The sequence below is a fragment of the Talpa europaea genome (assembly GCF_964194135.1).
Source record: "Talpa europaea genome assembly, chromosome: 5".
In the NCBI taxonomy this organism is placed as follows: domain Eukaryota; kingdom Metazoa; phylum Chordata; class Mammalia; order Eulipotyphla; family Talpidae; genus Talpa; species Talpa europaea.
In genome coordinates this window covers 56,843,041-56,867,586 of record NC_140071.1, presented here as the reverse complement: position 1 = coordinate 56,867,586, position 24,546 = coordinate 56,843,041, and the positions used below count along the sequence as shown (strand labels likewise).

General features: G+C 39.8%; 2 protein-coding genes across 2 annotated transcripts in view; one reads left to right on the top strand and one right to left on the bottom strand.

Annotated features, from left to right (window-relative positions):
• Positions 1–10,567, bottom strand: DIMT1 (DIM1 rRNA methyltransferase and ribosome maturation factor; the record flags this gene model as incomplete). The annotated part of the gene is made up of 12 exons (XM_084234059.1): positions 1–43; positions 1,407–1,513; positions 2,955–3,018; positions 4,379–4,443; positions 5,277–5,369; positions 5,489–5,612; positions 6,606–6,655; positions 6,735–6,828; positions 6,917–6,978; positions 8,272–8,358; positions 10,077–10,150; positions 10,489–10,567. The coding sequence occupies 12 exons, from the start codon at positions 10,565–10,567 to the stop codon at positions 1–3; spliced, it is 942 nt and encodes a 313-aa protein (XP_084090185.1).
• A 12,987-nt stretch (positions 10,568–23,554) lies between these two features.
• IPO11 (importin 11) overlaps positions 23,555–24,546 on the top strand; it is a gene marked incomplete at its 5' end in the record, with an annotated part of 133,096 nt that continues 132,104 nt past the window's right edge. Inside the window, one exon of the mRNA XM_084233994.1 lies at positions 23,555–23,692. Coding sequence (XP_084090120.1) covers positions 23,555–23,692 — 138 coding nt within the window. The remainder of the gene's footprint in view (positions 23,693–24,546) is intronic.

The following is a 24,546-nucleotide window of genomic DNA, read 5'->3' as shown; positions in this document are numbered from 1 at the left end:
CTAAGAAAAGTGGATACCTTCTGCATTGAATCCATGTAGCAGTCTGAAAAAAAAGCCAAAATGGGATGGTATTGAAGTTAATTTGGAGCATGTAACTGCATATATGTAGTTACTATACCATGGGTTCTGAAACATGAACACATCAAACCTATGAATCCCATCCACTCTTTAGAGTAGTCATTAAGGAATTTTGGTGCCTCTATTGTCATAGTTTTGTCTTAAGATAATTTGATTAAAATTACCTTAAACCTCTACTATCCTAGGCCCAAATTCATTAGCACTTGTTCCACTTGAAATTAGAGGTAGAAGAAAAATGAATAGCTAGTCTCACATGTCTCATCTACCTCTCTGAGGTTACTATTCTTGAGGCTCAAGACTACTGGCAGGTTGCTTTCCTCTTGATACCTATGTACTCATCAAAATCCTAGTTAGCAAACCACATGTAATAAGGTATCTTTCTATTTCAACCTGAGAGTATTTTCAGGAAGGCCAATAGGAAGAGGTGAAGATAGGTTAAAATGCCTAAAAAAATGAAGATAAGTACTCCATGAATAATCTTCAACTCCTAGGATTAATGTCTTACAAAGACTCAGAAGTACTACTAACCTGTCAATAAAGTGAAAAGCCCATTTGTCTTATAAAGAACTGCTTTATTTAGAAAAATCAAATCAATGACCAAACTACCCTCATTGTTATTCAATCTCTAGAATATGGATGCTTTAAAAATGAATTGGGACAATAGGCAGAAAGTTGTGCGCAGCGATGGGGTATTAGTTAAGAAAGCAAAGTGTTAGTGATTAAAAATAATGAGTATAGGTTAGTAATAACAACCTGCACGATAGAAGCCTTCTCTGCTTTTATAAGAATGACTGACTTAAATGGAAGAAAGCTAATTTTATTGCCCAGATAACCAACACCCTTTTTATTTTAGGTATGTAGCACTTCCCTCAGTCTATAAAACAAGTAGTTACTACACCAGTTAGAAATAATCAGAAATATTTTGTATTTAAGGTGTACTTAACATTAGCTATTTACAAAAAAGAAAAAAAAGATCCAACTATATATACATATATATACACACACATATACATATATATATGTATAAGGATTCTTAAATTTTAATAGGCTAATTTGAAGAGACAAAACTATGAATGGGGGCTGGAGGGAAGAAGCACACACCATAACACACTTTGACAGGCTATTTCCAGGCTTAGACTGTTCTTAAAGAAAATGTTCTTTCTGCTGCAACTAACGAGTCTCCATCTTCTACACCAAATACTATTCCATGTCATGGAAGTGCTATGCAATATCTCCCAGGTAGCATCTTAAACCGCTTAAAAGCCTTTAAATCTAATCTGAAGGTGTCACACTAAAGAAATGTAAACACTTAAGAAACATGTAATTACCTGATGAAGTCATCTATGTCCATGGAACGGGCTCGCTTGTCACTAAAACCTGTGCTGGTTAGGATTTGCTGTATTTTATCTGCTATGCTGAAATCTTCTGGTATTATCTATCAATAAGATTCAGAATAAATGAGCAACATATCTTTAATGAAGTCACCTTGACTCTATTTTTTTTTTTTAAGTTTAGTAAATCATGAAATAGATACTTTTCATCTCTATTCATGACAGTTTGAAAGCCTGTTAGTTCAGGTAAGAACTGATCTCTAATTAAGCAGTTGATCTTTAAAACATACCAAATATTCAGAAGATATAAATTAATCATTATACTGCCATTTTCTTAAAAAATTCTGAAATAGTTACGTTTCAGTCTGGGGACATCATAATAAAACCTGTAAACTAAATTTTAAAGCAGTTACTACTTTAAAAATAACTTGGCATAGGGCCTTCCCTGGTGGCGCAGCAGTTGAGCACTGGGTTGCAAGGCTGCCCGCAGCCTCTGCAGCACCAGTTCAATCCCCAGCCAACAGCGAGGGTCCCACAAAAAAAAAACAAAAACAAAAAAAAACAAAAACAAAAACAACCGTGGCATCAAACTTTTTTACCTTTTTTTCTAAGATAACCTCTAACCCTTGAGTATATGAAATATTTTATACTTAACAACTTCTATCCAAATATTTTTCTTTATCCAGTTTAACCTTTTCCCACTTAGGCAGGTGTACAAAGACTTGGTCCATTAAAGAAAAAATGGAGATAGCTATGTGGCACATTAATCTATGTAAGTTCTGAGTCAAAAAATGCAAAGGAAATTTATCTTTGCTCTGTTTAATTAATCTGAAAACTAAAAAGTTACCAAGTATCACATAGTGTATATGGAAATATTTCAATTTCTGGGCACTAAAAGTGATTAAGATGTCAACTTTAAATTTGTAATTGCTATGTGAATAACAAACAGATGGTCACAGTTCAGATGGTCCCAGTTCAGTTCATAGCAAATGGTACACGTTTTAAGCTGAGCAAACTACCGCTGAATTTCTATGATTAAAAACTAGTTAAAGAGGGGGCCTCCCTGGTGGTATAAAGCTTAAGTCTCAGCACTATCATGCTATTACCCCCAGCCAGGGAGCTAACCCACGTGGCGCAGCAGACCTCTCCTCTCTCACCAACTGCTCCCCTTGGCAGTGTATTTCAGCAGATGTGCCTGTTCTGCTCCCCACTCTGTCTCTGGTGAATCCTCTCACTCCACACCTCTGGCCTGTATCCCAGTTTTTGAATGCATAAATGAAAAAAATCTTTAAAAAAAAAAAGGCTAGAGGATAAAGTGCAATAATTAAGGTTGGTCATACCTGTTCTACACAATATATATATTCAGACAGTGGCACTGACCTGTCAATACTCAAATTGTACTAGTTATAGTACACCATTTGTCATATATAATACTGTTTTTTTAAAGATTGAATGAAACAATCTTATAAAGATAGTTGGCAAATAATAATACAGGAATATTTTAAAATAAAAAAACCATTGAAACTATAGTAAGTTTTTGCTTACAGTATTATGGACTGAACAGTGAATTCTGTAATTCTTTTCCAATAGCTGTTGCACTGCGCTTGACCTATAGAATAAAGAAGTGACCATTTAAAAATCGGAGGTTACAAATAATTTCCTTTCTGTTTATAAATCTGTGTTCCACATGTTGAAATTAAGGAACTAAAAAAAATTGTCAAGTATTTATACTTTAAAAACAATCACAAACTAGTTATATTTTAAAAGTAATATACATAACGCTTCTTAAATTCTTAAAGGTTCTAGACTCCCCACAAAACATGACCTCAAAAAAATTTTTTAATTATAGCTTCAAGTTCCTTTTACTTTTTTCAACTAAATAAACAGCATGAATCTTTCACAAGTGTCTAAGGGATCCACCATACCATTTTTTTTTCCCATGGAAAAGTCAGATGTGTGGTCAGTTTGGGGTTTTTTTCCCTTGTTCTGCCAGAAAATCCGATCTAATTCTCAAATTGTGCCTCCCAAAGTTAAGAGGTAAAGGGTGTCCGTTCAGCAGAAATAACCATCATCCAGTAAATCACTAACTCAAGAAAGAAGGCACCCACTATGTGTTCTCTGGACCTTTTAGAAAACATGGATTTGTTCCTTTGGCCACACACATACAAATCTACCAGAAAGATGATACTATAGACATCAAAGGGCTGGGCACTGTTCAAAAAGGAAAGCCCCACAAATGTTACCATGACAAAGCTGGCAGAGTCTAGACCTTTACCCAGCATGCAGTTGGCAAGGGCAAGATTCTTGCCAAGAGAATGTTTTGCCTTGAGTATATTAAGCACTGTTAAGAGCCCAGATAGCTTCCTGAAATGGGTAAAAGAAAATGATCAGAAAAATAAGGAAGCCAAAGAGAAAGGTACTTGGATTTAACTGAAGTGTCAGCTTGCTCCACCCAGAGAATCAACTGTGAACACCAGTGGCGCCTGAGTTACTGGAATCTAATCCCTATGATTTAATGGTGTGAAAAGTATGAAACAATGTATCTGGACTATTAAAAAAGAAGGTAGGGCCTTCCTGGTGACGCAGGGGTTAAAGTCTCAGTGCTATCAAGCTAGTGATAGCCACTGAGACAAGAGTTAATTTGCTGGCCAGGGAGCTGACCCACATGGAGCGGCAGACCTCTCCTGTCTCACCCACTGCTCCCCTCAGCGGTGTATATCAGTAGATCTGCCTGTTCTGCTCCCCACTCTGTCTCTGGTGAATCCTCTCATCCCCCACACTTCTGGTCTAGTTCTTGTATGCATAAATTTAAAAAAATCTTAAAAAAAAAATAGAAGGTAAAGTATATCTGGAAATGGATAATCTTTATGCTTTAGGGTATCTGTTCAGGAAAGGTACCAAATTCTAGCACTTAGCACAGTATTTGTAGCACTGGTCCTTCTTACATTGTAAATTAGTAAAATACTTACTTAAATGCTGCAGACAGTGTCTTGTTCTTCCTAACAAAGGTGATCCTTACTAGGCCATCCCATTCCTGAAACAGAAAATGGATGTTTTCTTATATCAAACTTCTTGTCCATGTTTGATAGGTATTATTTTGTATTTTAATATATAAAACTATGAGGAACTTTCTAAAATGACAAAAATATTCTACATCTTATTCTGGCTGACACATGCAAAAAGTAAGATACACACTTGACTTTTGTGTACCTCACTGTATTTTAGCCACAATTTTTAAAAATCAGAAAAAAATACATAACTGACATATCTGAACAAACAACATGGCATTTAATTAAGTGTATCATTTTCAAAAAACTAGATTCAAAACACATGATTTAGGATATAATCTGGGTAACACTACCTCACTTCCTTGAAGGAGTCATTAACAAACCACTTGATTTACCACCAGTTACTGACCACACAAGCAATCATGTTTCCATATAAAGTGATTGCAATATGGTTTTATATCAAGTGATTTGGCTAAGTTGCAAAAACAATTTTGATTGAAAGCGTTGCCCATAATATTACTCTAACAATTATTTTCATTTGCTTATTCAAGTCTCATTCAAATTCAGATGCTATATGTCTCCATAGCTATAACTTCACAAAATGCAATGGTATTCTAATCTTTTTGCCATTTGCAAACATTTTCCTTGCTCTTTTTTGGTCCTTGCATCTACCTTATGTCAGATTATTCCATCTAATCCTTTACAGGTATGTGTCATAATTAACATTTTCCCTATTTGTACATTCAGGCTGACTCAGTAGTTTTCTCCTGCTAAGATGAGAGACACACCACATCCCTCCACTTCTGGTTTGGCCTCCCCGCTCCCCCTTTCATTGAATGACCTAGTATTTTAGTCTCACCCGAAAATTGATAGGTGGTGGTGGATTCTTAGGTTCTATTCTCACAACACTGGATTCTACCTTAGGTGGTGGTCTGAAGTTATTCTTCCCAACCTGTTAATCAGAAAATGTTTAGATAGCCCTCTCAAAAACCTTTAATAATCAAATGTGCTCTTACAGAAGGCATAGCTAGATAAGGATGAGTTATGGCACATTATTTCAACAATGCTTACTTTCATTAGATGGTCCACACGTGCTAACAGCTGTGTGTTAATTGAGAGTCTGCAGTATAACTTATCTCCAGGTTTTGCAACCAGTCGGAGAGCAAATTCTCTTTGGAACATAAGTATAGCACATCTGAAAAGATCACCAGAGAGGAGTGAAAAAATAGTCACTTTCAACTATAAAAATATTTTAGCTTCAATGAATTTTCTTGGGTTGGAAATAGAGTAAAGCAGTATCTGTGGTTAATGGTCATTAGTTCAGCCTGTCAGAAGGTAGAAAACTTTGTTTTAGCTTTATTAACAGAAAATGATCCAGTTAGCTTTGTTTTTATTTTAAAATGGCTGCACCTCTAATCTAAGAAAGCTGGCTGGAATATAATCCCTCAATGATCAGATGAGAAATTATTTCAGATCAACACAAGTCCATCCACCCCTTCCAGGAAAATAAGACCAACACAAAATTGGCTCAGCAGTCAAACTGAATTCATAGGGTAGCAGACACCCTTATGGAAGAGCTGAGGCAGGAGAGAGAGAGATGCTAACACTCTGGGTCCTTGATTTAAAGGTTATTTTTATTCAGCAAGCAATGGGGAGGCTTTTGGAGGCCCTTGAACAGAAGAACAGCTTCAAAGGTGGGCTTTGGCTTTCAAACTTTTTTTTTTTGCTATGAGTCACACTAAGAAAAATATTTGGCATTGCAATCCAGGTCACAAACATCTGTGTGTGTGTGTGTGTGTGTGTGTGTGTGTGTAATGCAAACAAAAATTTCATATAACTACAATCACTTGGACCCCTTGGAATGAATGCTCTGATACAGTTGACACCATTAAAAAAAAAAAAAATTGATGGTCCTGACTAAGGCATAAGAATAAAAAGTCTGACCAAGGCTATTGACCTAAGGATTAGAAAATAGGAAAAGGCTATCTGATTTCAGAAGTAGGATGTATACACTATCTCCCCCAAGTAACTTTGTCAACTGAAAAATGAAATAAAGAGATCTACACACACACAATATTTTCTACAAAACAAATTCTCTTGTGTTATTTCAGCTGAATTATTCCCTCTGTATTTGCAGCCTGTACTGTCAATCCTTCTAAAATTTGGCAGTTTGTCTTTTGTCACAAACCTGAAAAAAGGTCGGTGCAGCAGCAACTTGAAGACAAAAGGAGAAGAAATCTGTAAGAGAATGAACTAGTTACATGTGGTAAAGACAGAGAAAACTTAGTATAATGTTCCCAACAATTTGAAAACATACCTGATAAGGCAAATTTGCCACACAAGCATCAAAGAATGGCAAATCTGTTTTCAACACGTCCCCCACCATTACTTGAAGTTTACTGGCCAGAGGCCTGTTGAATAGGGGGAGAAAAAAACAATTAAAAAAGAATACTCTCTTATGAGATTGGAATGAACTTTAATTCTATTATTTATACTCACGTGCCCTGAACTCTTTTGTGAAGTTCAGCTACTAGCCTTGGATCAAGTTCACAGGCAATTACCTAAAATTTTTTTTAAAAAGCTTTTTTTAGAGTAATTATGGAGTATAAATCTTTTTAACTCAATAGTAATTCTTAGATGACTTATGTGAATTAAATTTCCTTCCCCAATTCTACCATCAGTATTCCTTCAGTTATACTCTACCATTTCAAGTAAAAAACACCAAACAGAAAAGTAGGCAATCAGACAGTGTGAGTCTTCTAGCTAAATGACAGACTCACCATGCTCACCGGCCCCATGCCTTCTAACCCAAGAAAGAACTATAGTATGTCTGTATAGTAAATGTTCTTAGAAGCAAATAAAACAATTCCTAGGATCTGTATTCTTCCATTTACTAAGATCTAAAATATAGTATAACTTGTCAAGTAAGTGAATAGGGATACCAGATAAGATTGAAATTATTATTTGAATTCAACATCTGCTGAGGTTTTACTGACTTCCAGGAAGACCATGTCTACACGTGCTGCTTATACTGTCTGATTCACAAATCTTTTCTTTCTGCTGTGGAGGGTGATACAGTCCAGTTCCCTTGCTCTTCTACTTCTGGTTGGGATTGGCTAACCAGCATTCTAAGCTCAAGAGCAGAAGTTGGAGTATTTCCTAATACCTGACCCAAGCCTGGCAGAAGTTCTGGGGACCACTATGTTCTGCTATGAGTGGCTCCTGTTCAATGGATCCTACTGTTTTGGACTCTGGTAAAACAGGTTCCCCACTTTGCCCCTTGAGGCCTTTTGGATGCTAATTGCTTCCTGCTGTTGCTTGATCCTGGATGCTTCATTAATGTTTACTGGTTTAAGCCCATCCCCACACTTCTGAAAATAGTATCATTCTTTTCAGATAATTCTTCAAAATGTGCTATCTACTTTCATTAGAGAGCATAAAGAAGATAAATCTGCTAGCAAAGACTCAAGAGTTGGTCCTCCCTGGTGGCGCAAGGGGTTAAGTCTCAGCATTATGAAGGAATCCACAGCCACTACAGCCTGAGTTCGATCCCGGGGCAGCTGACCCACATGGCACACAGACCTCTCCTGTCTCACCAGCTGTTCCCCTCAGCAATGTATTTCAGTAGATCCACCTGTTCTGCTCCCCATTCTGTCCCTGGTGAATCCTCTCACCCCCACCTCTGGCCTACACCCCAGCTCTTGTATGCATAAATAAATCTTAAAAAGCAAAACAAAGACTCAAGAGTTACTGTTCAAATAACAGCAATTATTAAAATAGATTTGTATTTGTAAATCAGCTGAGTTTGCTCATATCACCATTTCTGATATCAAAAGACTAAATCCCCCTTTTACCTTTTTTGCCTTTTCCAGCAACTTTACAGTCATATTGCCAGTTCCTGGTCCAACTTCCAGCACCACATCAGTTGGTCTTAAAGCAGCCTACAAATAAGCACAAATGCTTTAGTTTTTCTGGCACATCCGAACACATAATTTACACCTGAATATCTTTCCTCATAAGCACTGTTAGATCTTATTCTGGACCCATTTTTGTGACATTCCCGCATGATCTCATTAAATACAAGTGGAAATCTAATCCCACCAGACCAGAGGCAAGAGTTCTGAATTAGAAAAACAGGAATACCAGTTCCTTCTGGATTGACATTCTGCTTTGTACATTGGAAATGATTCCAATAGCATCTTATTACCAACACTGTTATTATCAACAACTTCAAACCAGATTGATTGTATATGATAATCTGGTATTTTACCAAGACTTCTCAGTTCATAACAAATGCATAGTTTCAGGGATGCAGGAGTACCCAGAAATGTGTACAAAACTGAGTGTTTGCATGCATACATTGCAATATTCTGAGCCCATAGTTTTCATCACATGCTCAAAAGAATCCAGAGACAAAAAGTTAAAAAAGCGAAACCAACCCTCATTTTGCAGATGACACTAAATTAAGTCTAGCTCCTTTAACTATGTAACACACACTCTGCACTCCAGGGTGCTTCCTTTATAACCATGAAAATAATCACTACTTATATTACATGTCCTAGTACACAATTATCCACAACAATAAGACAACATCAATAATCCACAGAAGTGGAATACTCTAAAGAGTGATTTATAGCACTCCAAAGAGTTCATAATTATCATTTACATTTCTCTGGGGGAACAAACTTCCTAAGGTGTGGTATAGACCTAGGTTTAGGCTTTGAAGTAAATGAACAGTTCTAAATGGTACCTACAAAAAGTGATTAGAAACACAAGAATCTTTAACAAGTACAGATACACTGCTATGAAGTAAATAATCAACAAACAGAATTTGAAGCAAGGTGAAACCCACACATGCAAAATGAAGCAAATGTGTCAAAGACAACTGAATCCGAGACAAATTAATTAATTCAACAAGCACTAATAGAGTATTTGTTTTGTTCCCAGCATCCACGTTGTGCTAAATGCATCAGCCCCACTCCCCCATCCCAAGTTTCAATTATCTTCAGTTCCAAAACACTCCTGGACAGTAAGGTACCTTGAAAGAGATCACATTCATGCAACTTTTATTACAGTATAGTTGTTTTTTTTTTTTTAAATAGGGAAATAAAGTCTTTTTTTTTTTTAATAGAGGCATGTTTTATTTATTTGTTTTTTTTTTTGTTTATACATGCACTGGGTACAGTCAGAAGCATGGGAGGGTGAGAGAATTCACCAGAGCCAGAGCGGGGAGCAGAGCAGGCAGAAGGACCGAAGTACACCGCTGAGGGGAGCAGCGGGCGGCAGGAGAGGTCTGCGCGCCATGTGGGACCCTCCTCCAGTGGCCGGGGAGCAGCCAGGGATCGAACCGGTGCCGCAGAGGCCGCGGGCAGCTTCGCAACCCAGTGCTCAACCGCTGGGCCACCGGGGAGGCCCTATTACAGTATAGTTTTAATTAAATTTTATGTTTAATCTTACTGTATCTAATTTATCAATTAAAGTGTTTCATAAGTATGTATATAGCGGGAAAAACAGTATATCTAGGGTTTGGTACTATCTGGCTGTGTCAGGCATCCACAGGCTCTTGGAACATACCCCAGTGGATGAGTGGTGACTACTCTATTCCTAGGGAAAAAAAAATCAAACCAACAACTCTCTCCCTTTCCTCTTCCATACCCACCTTATCGATAATGCTGTTAACAATGAGAGGATTTTTCAAAATGTGCTGCCCAATACCCGTGTTGAACGTGAGTCCTGGAAGAAAACAGAAAACGGCCTTAAATTTGCAACTAAAATTAGATATTAGTCCCAGAGTAGAAAACAGAATGGATGGAGGAGTATTTCAGCGCCCAGCCACCAAACGTCATGCTTGGAGCCGGGACTGACACCTGCGTTAAGTCACCCCTTCTGCTGGAACGGCAGCCAGGGGCAGCGTGCAGGGCCAGTGGCCGGCGCTCCGGCAACGCTGCGACTAATTGGCCCTCGCAGCGCGGGCCCTAGCCGGCCTCACTGCCCCGGCCCGTATCTCTGTCGGAGCTAGAGGACTGCACACCCAAAGAAAGCCCAGCCCTCTCCCGTCAGCCCGCCCGCACCTCCGGCGCTCTTCAACTCTCCGCGCTGTTTCAAGCGTTCACGGCGGAGGCCGCTCGCCCCCGACTTGATCTTCGGCATCTCTGCAGGCTGCGGGCCCACAGACCTGGGAAGTCCGGAAGATGCAAAGGCAACTATCCCAGTCACCGCACCACGTGGGGATAGTGGCCCCAGCAATGCGCGTCACTCCTGACGTAAGGGGAGGGGCGAGGACACGCCCGCAAGTTAACTCTAGACTCCGCCCTTAGCAAAGGGGCCTCCCTTGGACGCACTGGCCTCTGGGAATTGTAGTCTCGAGCTGGAGGAAAGCCTAAGTTACCCGGAGACTAGAGATCCCGGAAGAGAGCGCTATCAATTCGCAGTTTAGATTGGTTACTGTAGTGCTGCGCATGTCAGCTCAGTCCCTGGATCCGGTTGTGTAAACTGCAGTGCGGTTCCAAATTATAAAATGCGTTAGCCCTGTGAATGCTTTTTGAGGCCAGTTCCGTGAATGTCTGAAATCCAAAACCCGGTTTCTTTATGCCATGTGCCTCGCTTTGGTTTCCCAGTAGATCTGGGGTGGAAAACCAGGATCTTGGGATGAAAACTTGTTCCTTTGTGGGAGTGGATTTTCTGCCTGCGTTTTAGAAAGGAATTCTGAGAAAGTAAAAGAAAAAAAAATTCTTCAGTTCCACTAAGGCTGCTACTGGCTTTGCTTTCTTTTCTGTCACGTCTTTCATTTTTTAGATAGTTATTGATTGAGTTCCATTGCATGTTAAATGGCAGGGTGTTGGAATTTAGAGTTACATAGGAACTTGCTCACCTCAAAGTTTGTTCCATTGAGATAGGTCAAAAGCCCCAAACGCAGCAAATAGGTATGTATTGGGTATTGTGACAGGAAAATGTATTCGACTGTTAATTCCAGGAGTACGTGTTCCATGTCTGTTCTGCCTGCCAGTGTACTGGATGTTCTCAATTTTTTGTGTGTACCCTATAACCAAAATGGACTATTCCTGGTGCAATTAATTGTGTGCATCGTGAGCCTTGTTATTTCTTTGCGGCAAAGAAACTCCGCCGCAACTCGGGGAAAAACTGACACCCTAGGAACATCTTCAATAAATCATTAATTTTTTCCACAATTCTGGAGAATTTAGAGTGCCAGGTGTTGTGTCAAATGTTAGGAATAAAAAAGATAAACATGAAAAAGAACTTTCAAGAGAAGGATATTTACAAATAAAAACAATAATAACAATATTTGGGGATTTCTTATGTGCCAAGAATTTTACGTGTATTATCTCATTCGACCTATGTAAAAAATTATTGAAAATAGGGCCTCCCTGGTGATGCAGGAGTTAAATTCTCAGCACTGTCAAGCAATCTCCAGCCATTGCAGAGTTCTAGCCCAGCCAGGGAGCTGACCCACATTGCACAAGAGACCACCTCTCCTGTCTCGCTTGCTGCTCCCCTTAACAGTGTATTTCAGTAGATCTACCTGTTCTGCTCCCCATTCTGCTCTGGTGAATCCTCTCCCTACCACCACCCCACACCTCTGGCCTACACACCAGTTCTTGTATGCATAAATAAATAAATAAATAAATAAATAAAAATAAGTCTTTAGGGGGCCTCCCTGGTGGCACAAGGGACCAAGTCTCAGCACTATGAAGCTATCAGCAGCCACTGCAGTGCAGCAATGAGTTCAATCACTGGCCAGGGAGCTGATCCACAGGGGACAGCTGACTTCTGTCTCACCCTCTGCTTCCCTTAGCGGTGTATTTCAGTCAGTCTGCCTGTTCTACTCCCCACTCTGTCTCTGGTGAATCCGCTGACCCCCCTGCACCTCTGGCCTACACCCCAGTTCTTGTATGGATAAATAAATAAACCTTTAAAAAATAAATCTTTCAAAAAATTAAATTCATTCAAATTTTATTTGCCTTTTTTCTCCTAAGAAACTGAGAATATGAAAATATAGCAATTAAATGAAGTACTATCAGCGGTACCTTTTTATTTTGTACACAACATGTCACTAGTGTGTGCTTTCATGTGGCTGAAACTAGGACCTCCAGTTATATTTTAATTTGGTGTCCTGAAATTCTAGGTTAAAATTTGTATATGTGTATTTTTTCCTAAGTTTTAGCTTTCCTTAGCTTCCCAAAGGCCTATTATCCCAAAGAGAAAGTTTCTTCATTTTAATTCCTTAGGTAATTTTTTTTTTTAAAGAGGCATGTATTTATTTATTTATTTGTTTGTTTGTTTATACATTCACTGGGCACAGTCAGAAGCGTGTGAGGGTGAGAGAATTCACCAGAGCCAGAGCAGGGAGAGCAGAGCAGGCAGAAGGACCGAAGCACACTGCTAAGGGTTGCAGTAGGAGGCAGGAGAGGTCTGCGCGCCATGTGGGACTCTCCTTCGGTGGCTGGGGAGCAGCCGGGGATCGAACCGGCGCCTCAGAGGCCGCGAGCAGCTTCGCAACCCAGTGCTCAATCGCTGCGCCACCAGGGAGGCCCTCGTTAGGTAATTTTTTTCCTTTATTGCTTATTCCTAATAATCTTGTTACTCAACATGTTACCTGTGGACTAGTAGCACTGGCATTAACTGGAAACTTATTAAAACTTGAGAATCCACCTCTTCTGCTCCCCACTCAGTCTGTAGTGAATCCTTTCACCAGCAACCCCCTGCACCTCTGGCCTACACCCAGTTCTTCTATGTATAAATAAATAAATCTTAAAAAAAAAAAAAAGAACTTAAGAATTTTAGAGCAACTGAATCAAGATCTGTATTTTAAGAAAATCTCCGTGTGATTCTATGCATACTTAAAATTTGAGAAATTGGGCCTTCCTGGTGGCGCAAGGGGCTAAACACAACCTATGAAGCTATCTGCAGCCTCTGCAGCACGAGTTCCATCCCCACTCAGGGAGCATCCCACATGGTGCAGCAGACCTCTCCTGTCTGCTTCCTGCTCCCCTCAGCAGTGTATTTCAGTCAGTCTGCCTGTTCTGTTCCCCACTCTGTCTCTGGTAGAATCCTCTCACCCTCCATACCTCTGGCCTATACCCCAGTTTTTGTATGCATAAATAATTAAATCTTAAAAAAAATGCTTGAAGCCAAAAATTTAAGAAACATTACTTTCCAGTAAAATCAGAAGGCATAGTCAAGCAAAACAAAACAAACAAACAAACAAAAAAAAATGCAGACAAAAAACCCAACCCATAATACCACTCAGCTAATGACAAATTTGTTAATATTTTGGCATGTATTTCTTTCTAAAAATGGGGCCATACTGAACTTAATTCTGAAACTCACTCTTGTCCCAAGTCATTGGATATGTTGACATGGCAACAAAATTAAACCCCCCCCCCGCCCCCAGTTTTATTGAGAAGGAATTCACATTGCTGTATAAGTTTAAGGTGTGCTGTATGATGATTTCATTTACATATCAACATGATTTTTGATGAATAATTTGTATTTTATATTTTGTTATATACGGACACATCATGACTTGGTCATTTTTTTTCCCCCAAAGATTTATTTATTTATGCAAGTCCTGGGGTACAGGCCAGAGGCGCGGAAGGGTGAGAGAATTCACTAGAGACAGAGCAGGGAGCAGAACAGCAGAAGGACCGAAAAACACTGCTGAGCGGAGCCGCGGGCAAGACAGGAGAGGTCCGCCGGGGATCGAACCCGCGCTGCAGAGGCTTCGGACAGCTATACAGCACTGTGCTCAACCTGCTGAGCCACCCGGGAGGCCCGGTCATTCTTTTTTTGTGGTCAATTAGGTAATTTTCAAATTTTTACTTTTAAAAACAGCCCTTGTGTGATGAATGGCCTTGTAATGCAGGGTTTATGATGATCTGGTTCAACCCTAACACTGCAGCTTACCAGTTGTGTAACCATAAGCAGATTACTTGACTTCTGTGTGAATCAGTTTCTTCCACTGTAAAATCGGAAAAAGAAAAGCGCCCTGTAGTTTGTGTTTAGGATGATAATGCATCATTCATGTAAGATCTTAAAACTATATCTCACACATTCTGAAGGCTCAATAAATATGCATTATTGATCTTTATGAACACGCACGTTATCACCTGACGACTTCTCTTTCTAGAGCTAAGAAAACTTGGGTCACTAGTTAGCTAGTAGCAGAGGCAGGGAGAACTGGAGTTCCTTTTCCGTCTTCCCACCCTTGCTACTGTCCTTGCTTGAGCTCCCGCAAGTTTAAGACCTTAAAAAAATAAGCATTCTTGGGCGCGTTACCGGTAATGGGTGTAGGGTTATTTTAAGAACTTTTCGCTGTGAGACGAACATGTAAGACAATGCAGTTTAATAGTTACTATCTAGAGTAGGAAGGGAAATGGTTCCATACAATCTTCAGTCGAGCCAGGAGACTATTGATTTTCCCGCGAGTGGGCCTACGCGTTTCCATGGTTACAGATCGCGCCGAGTTGGGGCTCCCTGCACCTCACAAAGCGCAAGCGCACGCCGCAGAGCTAGCCGCCCAGCGCCTTTCGTTTCAAAGAGAAAACCCCTCCCGTTTCCTCCGTCTGTTTCCCTATCGCCCTCTCTCTTTGCCTTTTACATGCGCTTTGGGTGTTGGTGACGTCATATTCGCGCGTCTGTGTCGTTTCGAACCGCGACATTGAACATGGCGCGTTCCTAGAAGCCGCTTTCGGCATCAGTAGGCGGCGGCGTGTGGACTGGAAGCGTGGGTCGCGGGACCAACCGACGCCGCTTGGTGTTGGGGAGTGGAAGCGGGAGAACCGGGCCATTCCGGAACGAACCAAACGGTGAGGCTCCGGCCTGAGAGCCGCAAAGCGCGCGCGAATAGAAGGGAGGAGTGGGTTGGACAGTGGAGAACCGAAAAGCTAGAGGGGAACGTGGGACTACTGGTAGATTAGAGATAGGAGTAGCGCGGCGAGGGCGGCCTGCAGGCTCCCTCTGCATAATCCTAGGAACCTCTGGGAGCTGGCCGAGTCAGCCCGGGAGAGAGAAAGCTGGTGGCGAAGGATTCAGGGTGTGGGGAGTTAGAGACTGGGTACCAAAATGAGGAAAGGGTAGGGTGCCCATTGTGGCTGAGATTGCGGGCCAGGGTGGTGCCTTTGCCCTTGGGGATAGGTGGTGCAAATTTGAGTGAACGTGATCATCTTAAGTACAAAACCACGGTACATTGTTATTACACACACGACTCTGCTTGCTAATAGCAATACTCTGAAAGCTTAACCATTAGTTCCTTCCTTGCCTTTAATGAAAAAGTGAAGGGAATTTGCACATTTTTAGAGAAGAGCTTTTTGCTGTGGTATGGCCGCCAGTGCTCAAAACCAGCGACTCTGGTAGCTTAATATTGGGAATGTTTGTGATCAGCAACACTATTTTGAGGTTCGTCTCATTTTTCTTTATTCTTTTGTGACATGGGTACTGAGTGATGAAAGTATTACAGAGTGAATTTACTAAATAGGTAGGACTGGTAAATGGCCTGCTGGTGCCGAGATTGCAATTGATACATCCCCTTTCCCACCCCAATTTTAACAAGCTCAATTTTAGTACGGTATTGCCCATGAGATTTGTGGTTTCTTCAAAAGCAAGTAAGGAAGAGCAGTTTATAGCCATTATGCTTTTTTTTTTTCTTGGGTAGGGAATTCACACCTCCATTTTCCTATTATTTCCGATTTCTCTAGTCAGTGCAGTGACTTCTGGCGCAGGGCTAAGTGAATCTACAAAATAAGACTTCCATTTAATGACACCTTTTTCTCTTTCATTACTGAGGAAGATTTCTGTGAAATTAGAATGAAAATCTCTCCCTATTGATTGTGAAATCCCCCCGCCCCCAATTTAGCACAGGGACAGGTAGTTTAATTACAGCAATAATTTGTAGCCATCTATTATAGCCCTAGGGTAGCAGAGCTGCCTCTGCCCTAGGTACACTTCCTAAAGCAAAAGGATTCTTACCATAAATGAATTTAGTTGTGATAACACTGGATATTCTAAACAAATATATGAAGATTATTTGGTAATTAACCAATCTTTAGACTTTGTGATATTGTGAATGTGTTTGCATTTGGGAACAAACCAGAGTGCAAAATAACCCTTGTATGTATGCGACAATTAAAATATACTGAATATTTTTCCAGAAATAAAATATTAATATTTTGGGAAATATACTATGTTTGATTGGATGGATTTTAACTGTTGTGTTATGTGTGTTCATGTATGTGTGTGTGTTTGCATTATTGTTTCTTCTTTCTTCCAACTAATTATTCACTAAATATTTTTCTGCCTCTTTCATCTACTTTTTTCCCTATGGCTACTATTTTGCTTCAGATTATCATTATTGTCTGAGCTTTTATGTAAATAAATCTTCTAAATAATTGCTTCTATGCCCATATACCATCCCTCTCTACCCTCTCCTTTTCTGTAGGCAGATTGTGGTATTATTCACAATCCTTCTTTGCAAATTTTCAGATTAAATTCCATCCTACTAAGTCTAGGAAATAAGGGCCTTAGTGATCATGGAGCTTGCTTGCTTTTTGCTTTCACTTGGTATTTTCTGCCTCACCTTTTTTCTGTCATGCTTAATGATTTACAATTCTTCAAAGTTGTTAGGATTTTCTTGAAAAAAAATCAGACCTTTATATGTTGTGTCTTCTGCTTAGAATGTACCCATCACCTGCCTGACAAACACCCATAAACCACTCATCTGGGTAACTCCTACTCAACTTTCAAGACTAGAACCGTACCTTGTTCTCCCTGGAAACCATCCCAACTTCTATAGGGTGAGTTAGAGCTTCCTCTTATATTTTTTCTATAACAGGTTATCATAGCTCTTATAATATCCTGTGATTGTAGTCTTTTTCCCTCTCTAGACTTGAATGCAAAAACTCATATTTTTCTTTCTCAGAATAGTGCTTGACCAGTAGATGTGGTTATATATTGTGAATTTAGGTTGAATTGCTAGAGAGCTGAAAGAAGATAGAGTGTTAATATATTATGAAGGTTAGAATGAGTGGTCCTGAAAAGTCAGAGACTTGCATTCATTTCTATAACTTTACACAGCTCTAAAGAGATTGGGATTTAGTCATTGAATTAATTTAACAGGTATTTCTTCATCACTTTCATGAGGTTGCTGGCCAGCATTGAAGGTGGAGGAGTGGGTGTCATTGTTAAAGTTGTAGGGAACTGTTCTTCAGTGTAGACCAGGATGCCCTTGAGGGGGCCCTGTGATGCCTGCTTCACCACATACTTGATATCATTGTGTTTGGCATCTTTCTCTAGATGGCAGGTTACCAGAACTGTCACATTGCAGATTGGGACATGGAAGATCATGCCACTGAACTTCCTGTTCAGCTCAGGGATGACCTTGCTTACAGCCTTGGTGGTGTAAAAAGAAGTGTATTCTATGTTCTGGGCAGCCCCATGGCCTTTGCATAACAACTTTCAGAGGGAACATCTATAGTATTCCGGATGGTAGTGATAGCATAGACTGTGGTCATGAGTCCCCTCCATGATGCCACAGTTGTCAAGAATAACCTTGGCTGGGGGAGCCAAGCATTGGTGGCATGGGGGACATTGTTGACCATCTTGAGGGAGTTGTCATGGTTCATGCTCATCACACACATGGGTGCATCAGCAGAAGGTGCAGAGATGATGACCCTTTTTTACCCCACCCTTTAACTGAACCCCAGTTTTCTCCAAGGTAATAAAGACATCAGTGGACTCCAGCATCACCCCATTTGATGTTGATGGAATCTCACTCATAGACATAGACTTTTCATTGATGACAAGCTTTCTGTTCTCAGCTTTCAGTGTGCCATTGAACTTTCCATGGATGGAATCCTACTGGAACATGTACACTATGTAGTTGTGGTCAGTGAGGGGGTCATTGATGATAACAGTATCCACTTTGGGAGAGTTATAAGCATCTCTGGTCACCAGTCATCTATTATGGCCAAATCCCTTCACTCCAACCTTCACCATGGTGTCTCAAGCACACAGCTAGACAGTGCATGATAAGTGGAAGCTGTCTGTTTAAACTGGGAGAAGCAGAAAACCTAGAAAAATCATTTCAGTGTTAACAATTTAATGATAAAATGTAAGAGTTCCTACTGATAGGGGCATTATTGGGCTTGCAACCGAGCCATATTTTAAAATTTATTATTAAAATGATTTTTTAAAAAGATTATTTATGTATACAAGAACTGAGGTGCAAGCCAGAGGTGTATGTGTGGGTGGGGGGTGAGAGGATTCACTAGAGACAGAGTGGGGAACAGAACTGGTGGATCTACTGAAATACATTGCTGAGGGGAGCAGTGGGTGAGACAGGACAGGTCTGCTGCACCATGTGGGTTAGCTGGCAGGGGATCAAACTCAGGCTGTAGCAGTGATAGTACTGACACTTAACCCCTAGGCCACCAGGGAGGCCCTGTAACCACTAATTTTATCTATAGTCTAAAAGTTTATTTTCGTTGTTTTTAGTTCATTCCTGTGCATTGTTTCTTTATGTACAACATATGGGTGAAATCACATGGTGGTTGTCTTTATGTGTGAAATATTTTACCAAGCACAATACCCTCTAGGTTCATCCATGTTTTTGCGCATGTGAGACTTTCATTTTGTTTATAGCTAAAAAGTATTCCACTGTGCGTATACACCACATCTTCTTTAATTATCTGTTGATAGGTAGTTGGGTTATTTGCAACTCTTGTAAATAATGCTGCAGCAAACACTGAGATACATATATCACTTTGAATTAGTGTTTTGTAGTCTTTGGGTAAATATTCAGAAGTGGGATAGCTGGATCATATGGAATTTGTATTTTGAGGAATCTCTGAACTGTTTTCCACAGTGGTTCATCAATTTACATTTCTACCAGCAGTATACAAGGGTTTCTTTTTCTCCACATCCTTTCCAACATTTGGTGTTTCTTGTCTATTGCTTAATATCCACTCATAGTGGTGAGTGGTATCTTGTTTTGATTTGCATTTTCCTAATAATAAGAGATATAAACATCTTTTCCTGTGCTTCTTGGCCATCAGTTTGTCTTTGGAGAAATGTATATTCACGTTCTCTGCCCATTTTTTAACCAGGTTGTTTGTTGTTATGAGTTCATTATATATTTTGGATATTGGACGCTTGTTAGATGTGTGATGTACAGATATTTTTTCCCATTCAGTAGGATGTTTTTTGTTTTAATAAGCAGTGCAGAAGCTTTTAAGTTTCATGAAGTCTCATTTGTTTATTTTTGCTTTTGTGTTCTTTTTGTTGGAGTGATGTTCCCAAAGACATCTCTGAAATCATTGTCATGAAATGTTTTGCCACTGTTTCCTTCTGCATATTTTATGGTTTCAGATCTTTTAGTTCATTTGAGTTAATTTTTGTGTGTGGTATGAGATAGCAGTATGAGATAGTGGTCTGGTTCTATTTTTTTGCATCTGACTGTCTAGTTTTCTAGCTCCATTTGTTGAAGAGACTTTGCTTTCTCCCATGTATATTCTTGGTTCCTTTATTGTAGATTAACTGTCTGCATCAATGTGGGTTTATTTCTGGGGTCTCAATTCCATTGGTCTGTGTGTCTTTTTTTTCTAACACCATACTGTTTTGAACATTGTCTTATCTTATTTTCTTCATATCACTGTCTATTTTCTTTTCTTTCTTTCTTTTTTGTTTGTTTGTTTTTAGAGGTTTATCTTCTTCCACTAGAATGTAGGCTGCTTGAAGTCAGGGACAGTTTTCTTCACTGCTCTCGCGCTCTCTCTCTCTCTCTCTATTTATGCATACAAGAGCTGGGGTACAGGCCAGGGGTTTGTGTGTATGGGGTGTGTGTGTGAGAGGATTCACCAGAGACAGAGTGGGGAGCAGAACAGGCGGATTGACTGAAATACACTGCTGAGGGGAGTAGCAGGTAAGTCAGGAGAGGTCTGCTGCGCCATGTGGGTTGCTCCTTGGCCAGCTGGGGAATCGAACTTGTGCTGTGGAGCCTGCGGACAGCTTCATAGGTTACGTCTTAACCCCTGCACCACAAGGGAGGCCCCACTGCTATATTTTGGCACCTAAAACAGTGACTGTTACACAGCAGACTTCCAGCCATTTTATTTAATAAATCAGCTAATTAGCTGTGATATGGTCACTGTGAACCTTTATTCAGTTTATAGTTAAAAAAAAAGATCACTTCTTCATGCTCAGCGAAATAAGCCAGAAAGAAAAAGAAAAATACTGGATGGTCTCAGTCATAGCAGGAATCTAGAAAACTTAAATAAGGGATCAGGAAAAAGAATAACTATAAGAAAGTGAAAATCAAAATCAATAAAAAACTATGAACCAGAGACACTTTTTGGGGGATGGGGGGCGGGAGGGGAGGGATTGGGGTCAGAATGGGGGGGGTTGCAATTGTATGGGGAATATAAAAATAAAATTTATAATTAAAAAAATAAACAGCATGACTCAAAAAAAATGATCACTTTATTCAGCAAATATTTATTAAGCCTATGTCATGGATCTTGTTGGACTCAGATGCATTATGGGTTTGTTCTGTCACATGAGGAACCTCTTTTTTTTTTTAAGATATATTTATTTATGCATTCGAGAACTGGAGTACAGGCCAGAGATGTGGAGGTGAGAGGATTGACCAGAAACAGAGTGGGGAACAAAACAGGCGGACGGACTGAAATACACTGCTGACTATACACTGCTGACAGAACAGGCGGACTGACTAAAATACACTGCTGAGGGGAGCAGCGAGCAATTCTGCTACACCATGTGGGCAGCTCCCTGGCTGGGGATCAAACTCATGCAGTAGTGGCTGCTAATAGCCTCATAGGTTGTGTGTTAACCCCTTGCGCCACCAGAGATGCCCACAAGGAACCTCTTTATCTTCTAGGGTTTCCAGAAAGTGAATTTCTCTTACATGGCCTGTTTTTTGATTTGTACATTATCAATGGCCCTCTAAAATTGAGTGAAAATCTGTTCACTTGTTTTCAAGTTATAATGACACAAACTTTTTTTTCTATTAGCAATGGATGCAATATATTTACAGGCACAACAGTCAGTTTTAAAATACAAGAAATGATGACCAGTTTTATTTTATTTTTTTTAAGATTATTTATGCATGCAATATCTGGGGTATAGACCAGAGGTGTGGGGGGTGAGTGGATTCTCCAGAGAGAGTGGGGAGCAGAACAGGCAGATCTACTGAAATACACTGGTGAGGGGAGTGGTAGGCGAGACAGGAAAGGTCTGCTGCACCATGTGGGTTGCTCCTGGCTGGTGGGGGATCGAACTCCTGCCTGCGCAGTGGGTGGTGATAGCTTGATAGTGCTGTTTTTAACCCCTGTGCCACCAGGGAGGCCCTATGACCAGTTTTAAATTTTAGTCCAATTCTGTTGTTAACTGGTAGTATTTTGTCTGATCCCAGTTATTCCCTTCTAAAAGAGATATTTTTATCTTTTGGTTTAGCCCTGTTTTGCTCACAAAAGATCCAAAATGGTTAATTTTCCTTAAAAGTTGTAATATTTTGGGTCAAATTTCTCGTTGAATCAACATTTGCTTACCTTCTTTTTTCATTAGTCACAGCAATTTAATTATAACTCTTTACTCATTTGCTTTGGCTGTTTTCTTCATGGTTACTACCTGGAACATTCTTCACTTTGGTATAGCTGTTAGAGCTAAGTCCCAATCAACTCTGCACTGATAACATAGATTTACTTTCTATTTTTTGCTTTCATTTAAAAAAATTTATTTATTTATGCATACAAGACCTGGGGTACAGGCAGGCCATAGGTACGGGGGGTGAGAGTATTCACCAGAGACACAGTGGGGAGCAGAACAGGCAGAATGACTGAAATACACTGCTGAGGGGAGCAGTGGGCAAGACAGGGGAGGTCTGCTGTGCCATGTGGGTCAGTTTCCTGCCTGGGGATCAAACTTGTGCTTTAGTGGCTGCCAATAGCTTCAACATGCTGAGACTTAATTCCTTGTGCCACCAGGGAGGCCCCTAGCTTTCAGTTTTAATTTCACATAACTTTGTATGTATATATTGTGAATAACAATACTTACTTTGTTAAGTACACAGTTGTACACAATTTTGGACATGATTAGAAACAGAATCTTAGAAAATTCAGTATATCATTCATGTGTTTTCAGAATCACTTTAGATATTTGGTGTAGGATTAGATGACACAGCCCTTAAATTTCTTTCTAATTTAGGGTTTATGTTTTGTTTGCTGGTTTAGTTCTTTCACCCCCACCCTCCACCACACAGTATTTCTTAATGTTATATATGTCTTTTATATTTTAAAAATGTTTCAGGCATTGTATTGTTAGTGTTACATGTATTACATGTATTAAATGGTGTTATGGGTTACTTAGCAATGAAGCAAAATATTCTTGTTCTCTTTCCTCTGATATTGACAATTTTTTTTTTATGTTGACAATTATTTATTTTTTACCTTTTTTTAAAAATATTTATTTATACAAGCACTGGGTACAGTCAGAAGCGCGGGAGGGTGAGAGAATTCACCAGAGCCAGAGCGGGGAGCAGAGCAGGCAGAAGGACCGAAGTACACTGCTGAGGGGAGCAGCGGGCGGCAGGAGAGGTCTGCGCGCCATGTGGGACCCTCCTCCGGTGGCCGGGGAGCTGCTGGGGATCCAACCAGCGCTGCAGAGGCTGCGGGCAGCTTTGCAACCCAGCACTCAACCGCTGCGCCACGGGGAGCCCCAATGTTGACAATTATTAATCTCATTTTATAAACGAAGGCAGAGGCATTATACGTAAGAGTTCTGGGTAAGCAATGGCATTTAACCAGAATTTAGTAACTTTGTTTTTTTTGGTGTGTAAATTTAATATTACCTTTTATTTATGGCACAATGAAAGACAGTTTCCTTTAGAAGTTAACTGATTTACGCAAGAGATTTGCATTATGGGAATTTTGTTAAGAGTATTGGTGGTACATAAAAAAGGTGGAAAATCAGCAGAAGTATGAAGGAGTAGATGAATGACTGAAGTATAATAGTAATTCAGAAGATTGAGCTTTTCCTCCATTTGTTACTATTAATTTTTTTGTGTATATTATACATTCAAATATGTTAACTTATCATTGCTAGGTTTCCATGGATCTCAATAGTGCCAGCACTGTTGTTCTTCAGGTCTTAACACAGGCCACCAGTCAGGATACTGCTGTGTTAAAACCAGCTGAGGAACAGTTGAAACAGTGGGAGACACAGCCAGGTTTCTATTCAGTGTTACTGGTAAGTTGTTTTAAAATATTTTACTATTATTTTTAATAAATTAAAACACCGTTACTTTAATTGTTCTAAAGATCTGTTTGCATTGGTTGTTTACTTTTGTGAACTGGTCCTAACGTTTGGCCATTGTCAGTGTCATTTTTAATTCAGAGCACAGATCTTTGAGGGTGTTTAAGAGGTGTTGGTTGATGTATGAATCAATAACTGAACAGGGAATTGGTAGTATCTGCTTAGAAGGCAGCACTATGCTGATTTTCAATTTTAGCAAATTAATACTGATCTCAAGACTATAAGTGCACTTTCATTCTTGTCCTAATTAGCTTGTCATAAATGTTGAGGTCTCCCCACTGTGGCATCAGAGTTTGGTCTACTTTGTTTAGTATGTTTTACTTTAAGACATTGTTTCCTTAAGAACCCTACTGAATGGGGGAAAAATTTGTATGTCATGCATCTGGGAAGGGGCTACTAAGAGCTGGAGCTACAAAGAAATCATGCAACTGAACAAAAAAGAAAACAAATAGCCCAAACAAAAAATGGGCATAAGAGCTAAATAGACACACAGGTGGCCAGTGGGCACATGAAAGTGTTCATCATTAGTTATCATCAGAGATAGTGAGACCTCAAACCATAGTGAGATACCATCTCACGTTTGTAAGAATGGTCCATATCAAAAAGACCAGAAACAGCAAGTATTGGCATGGATATGGAAAAAAAGAAAGCCTCATGCCATGTTGGTAGAATTATAGACTGATCCAGCTCCTATGAGGAACAGTATGGAGATTTCTGAAAATATTAAAAATAGATCTACCATATGATCCAATAATTCCACTCCTAAGTGATCTACTCACAGTATGCAA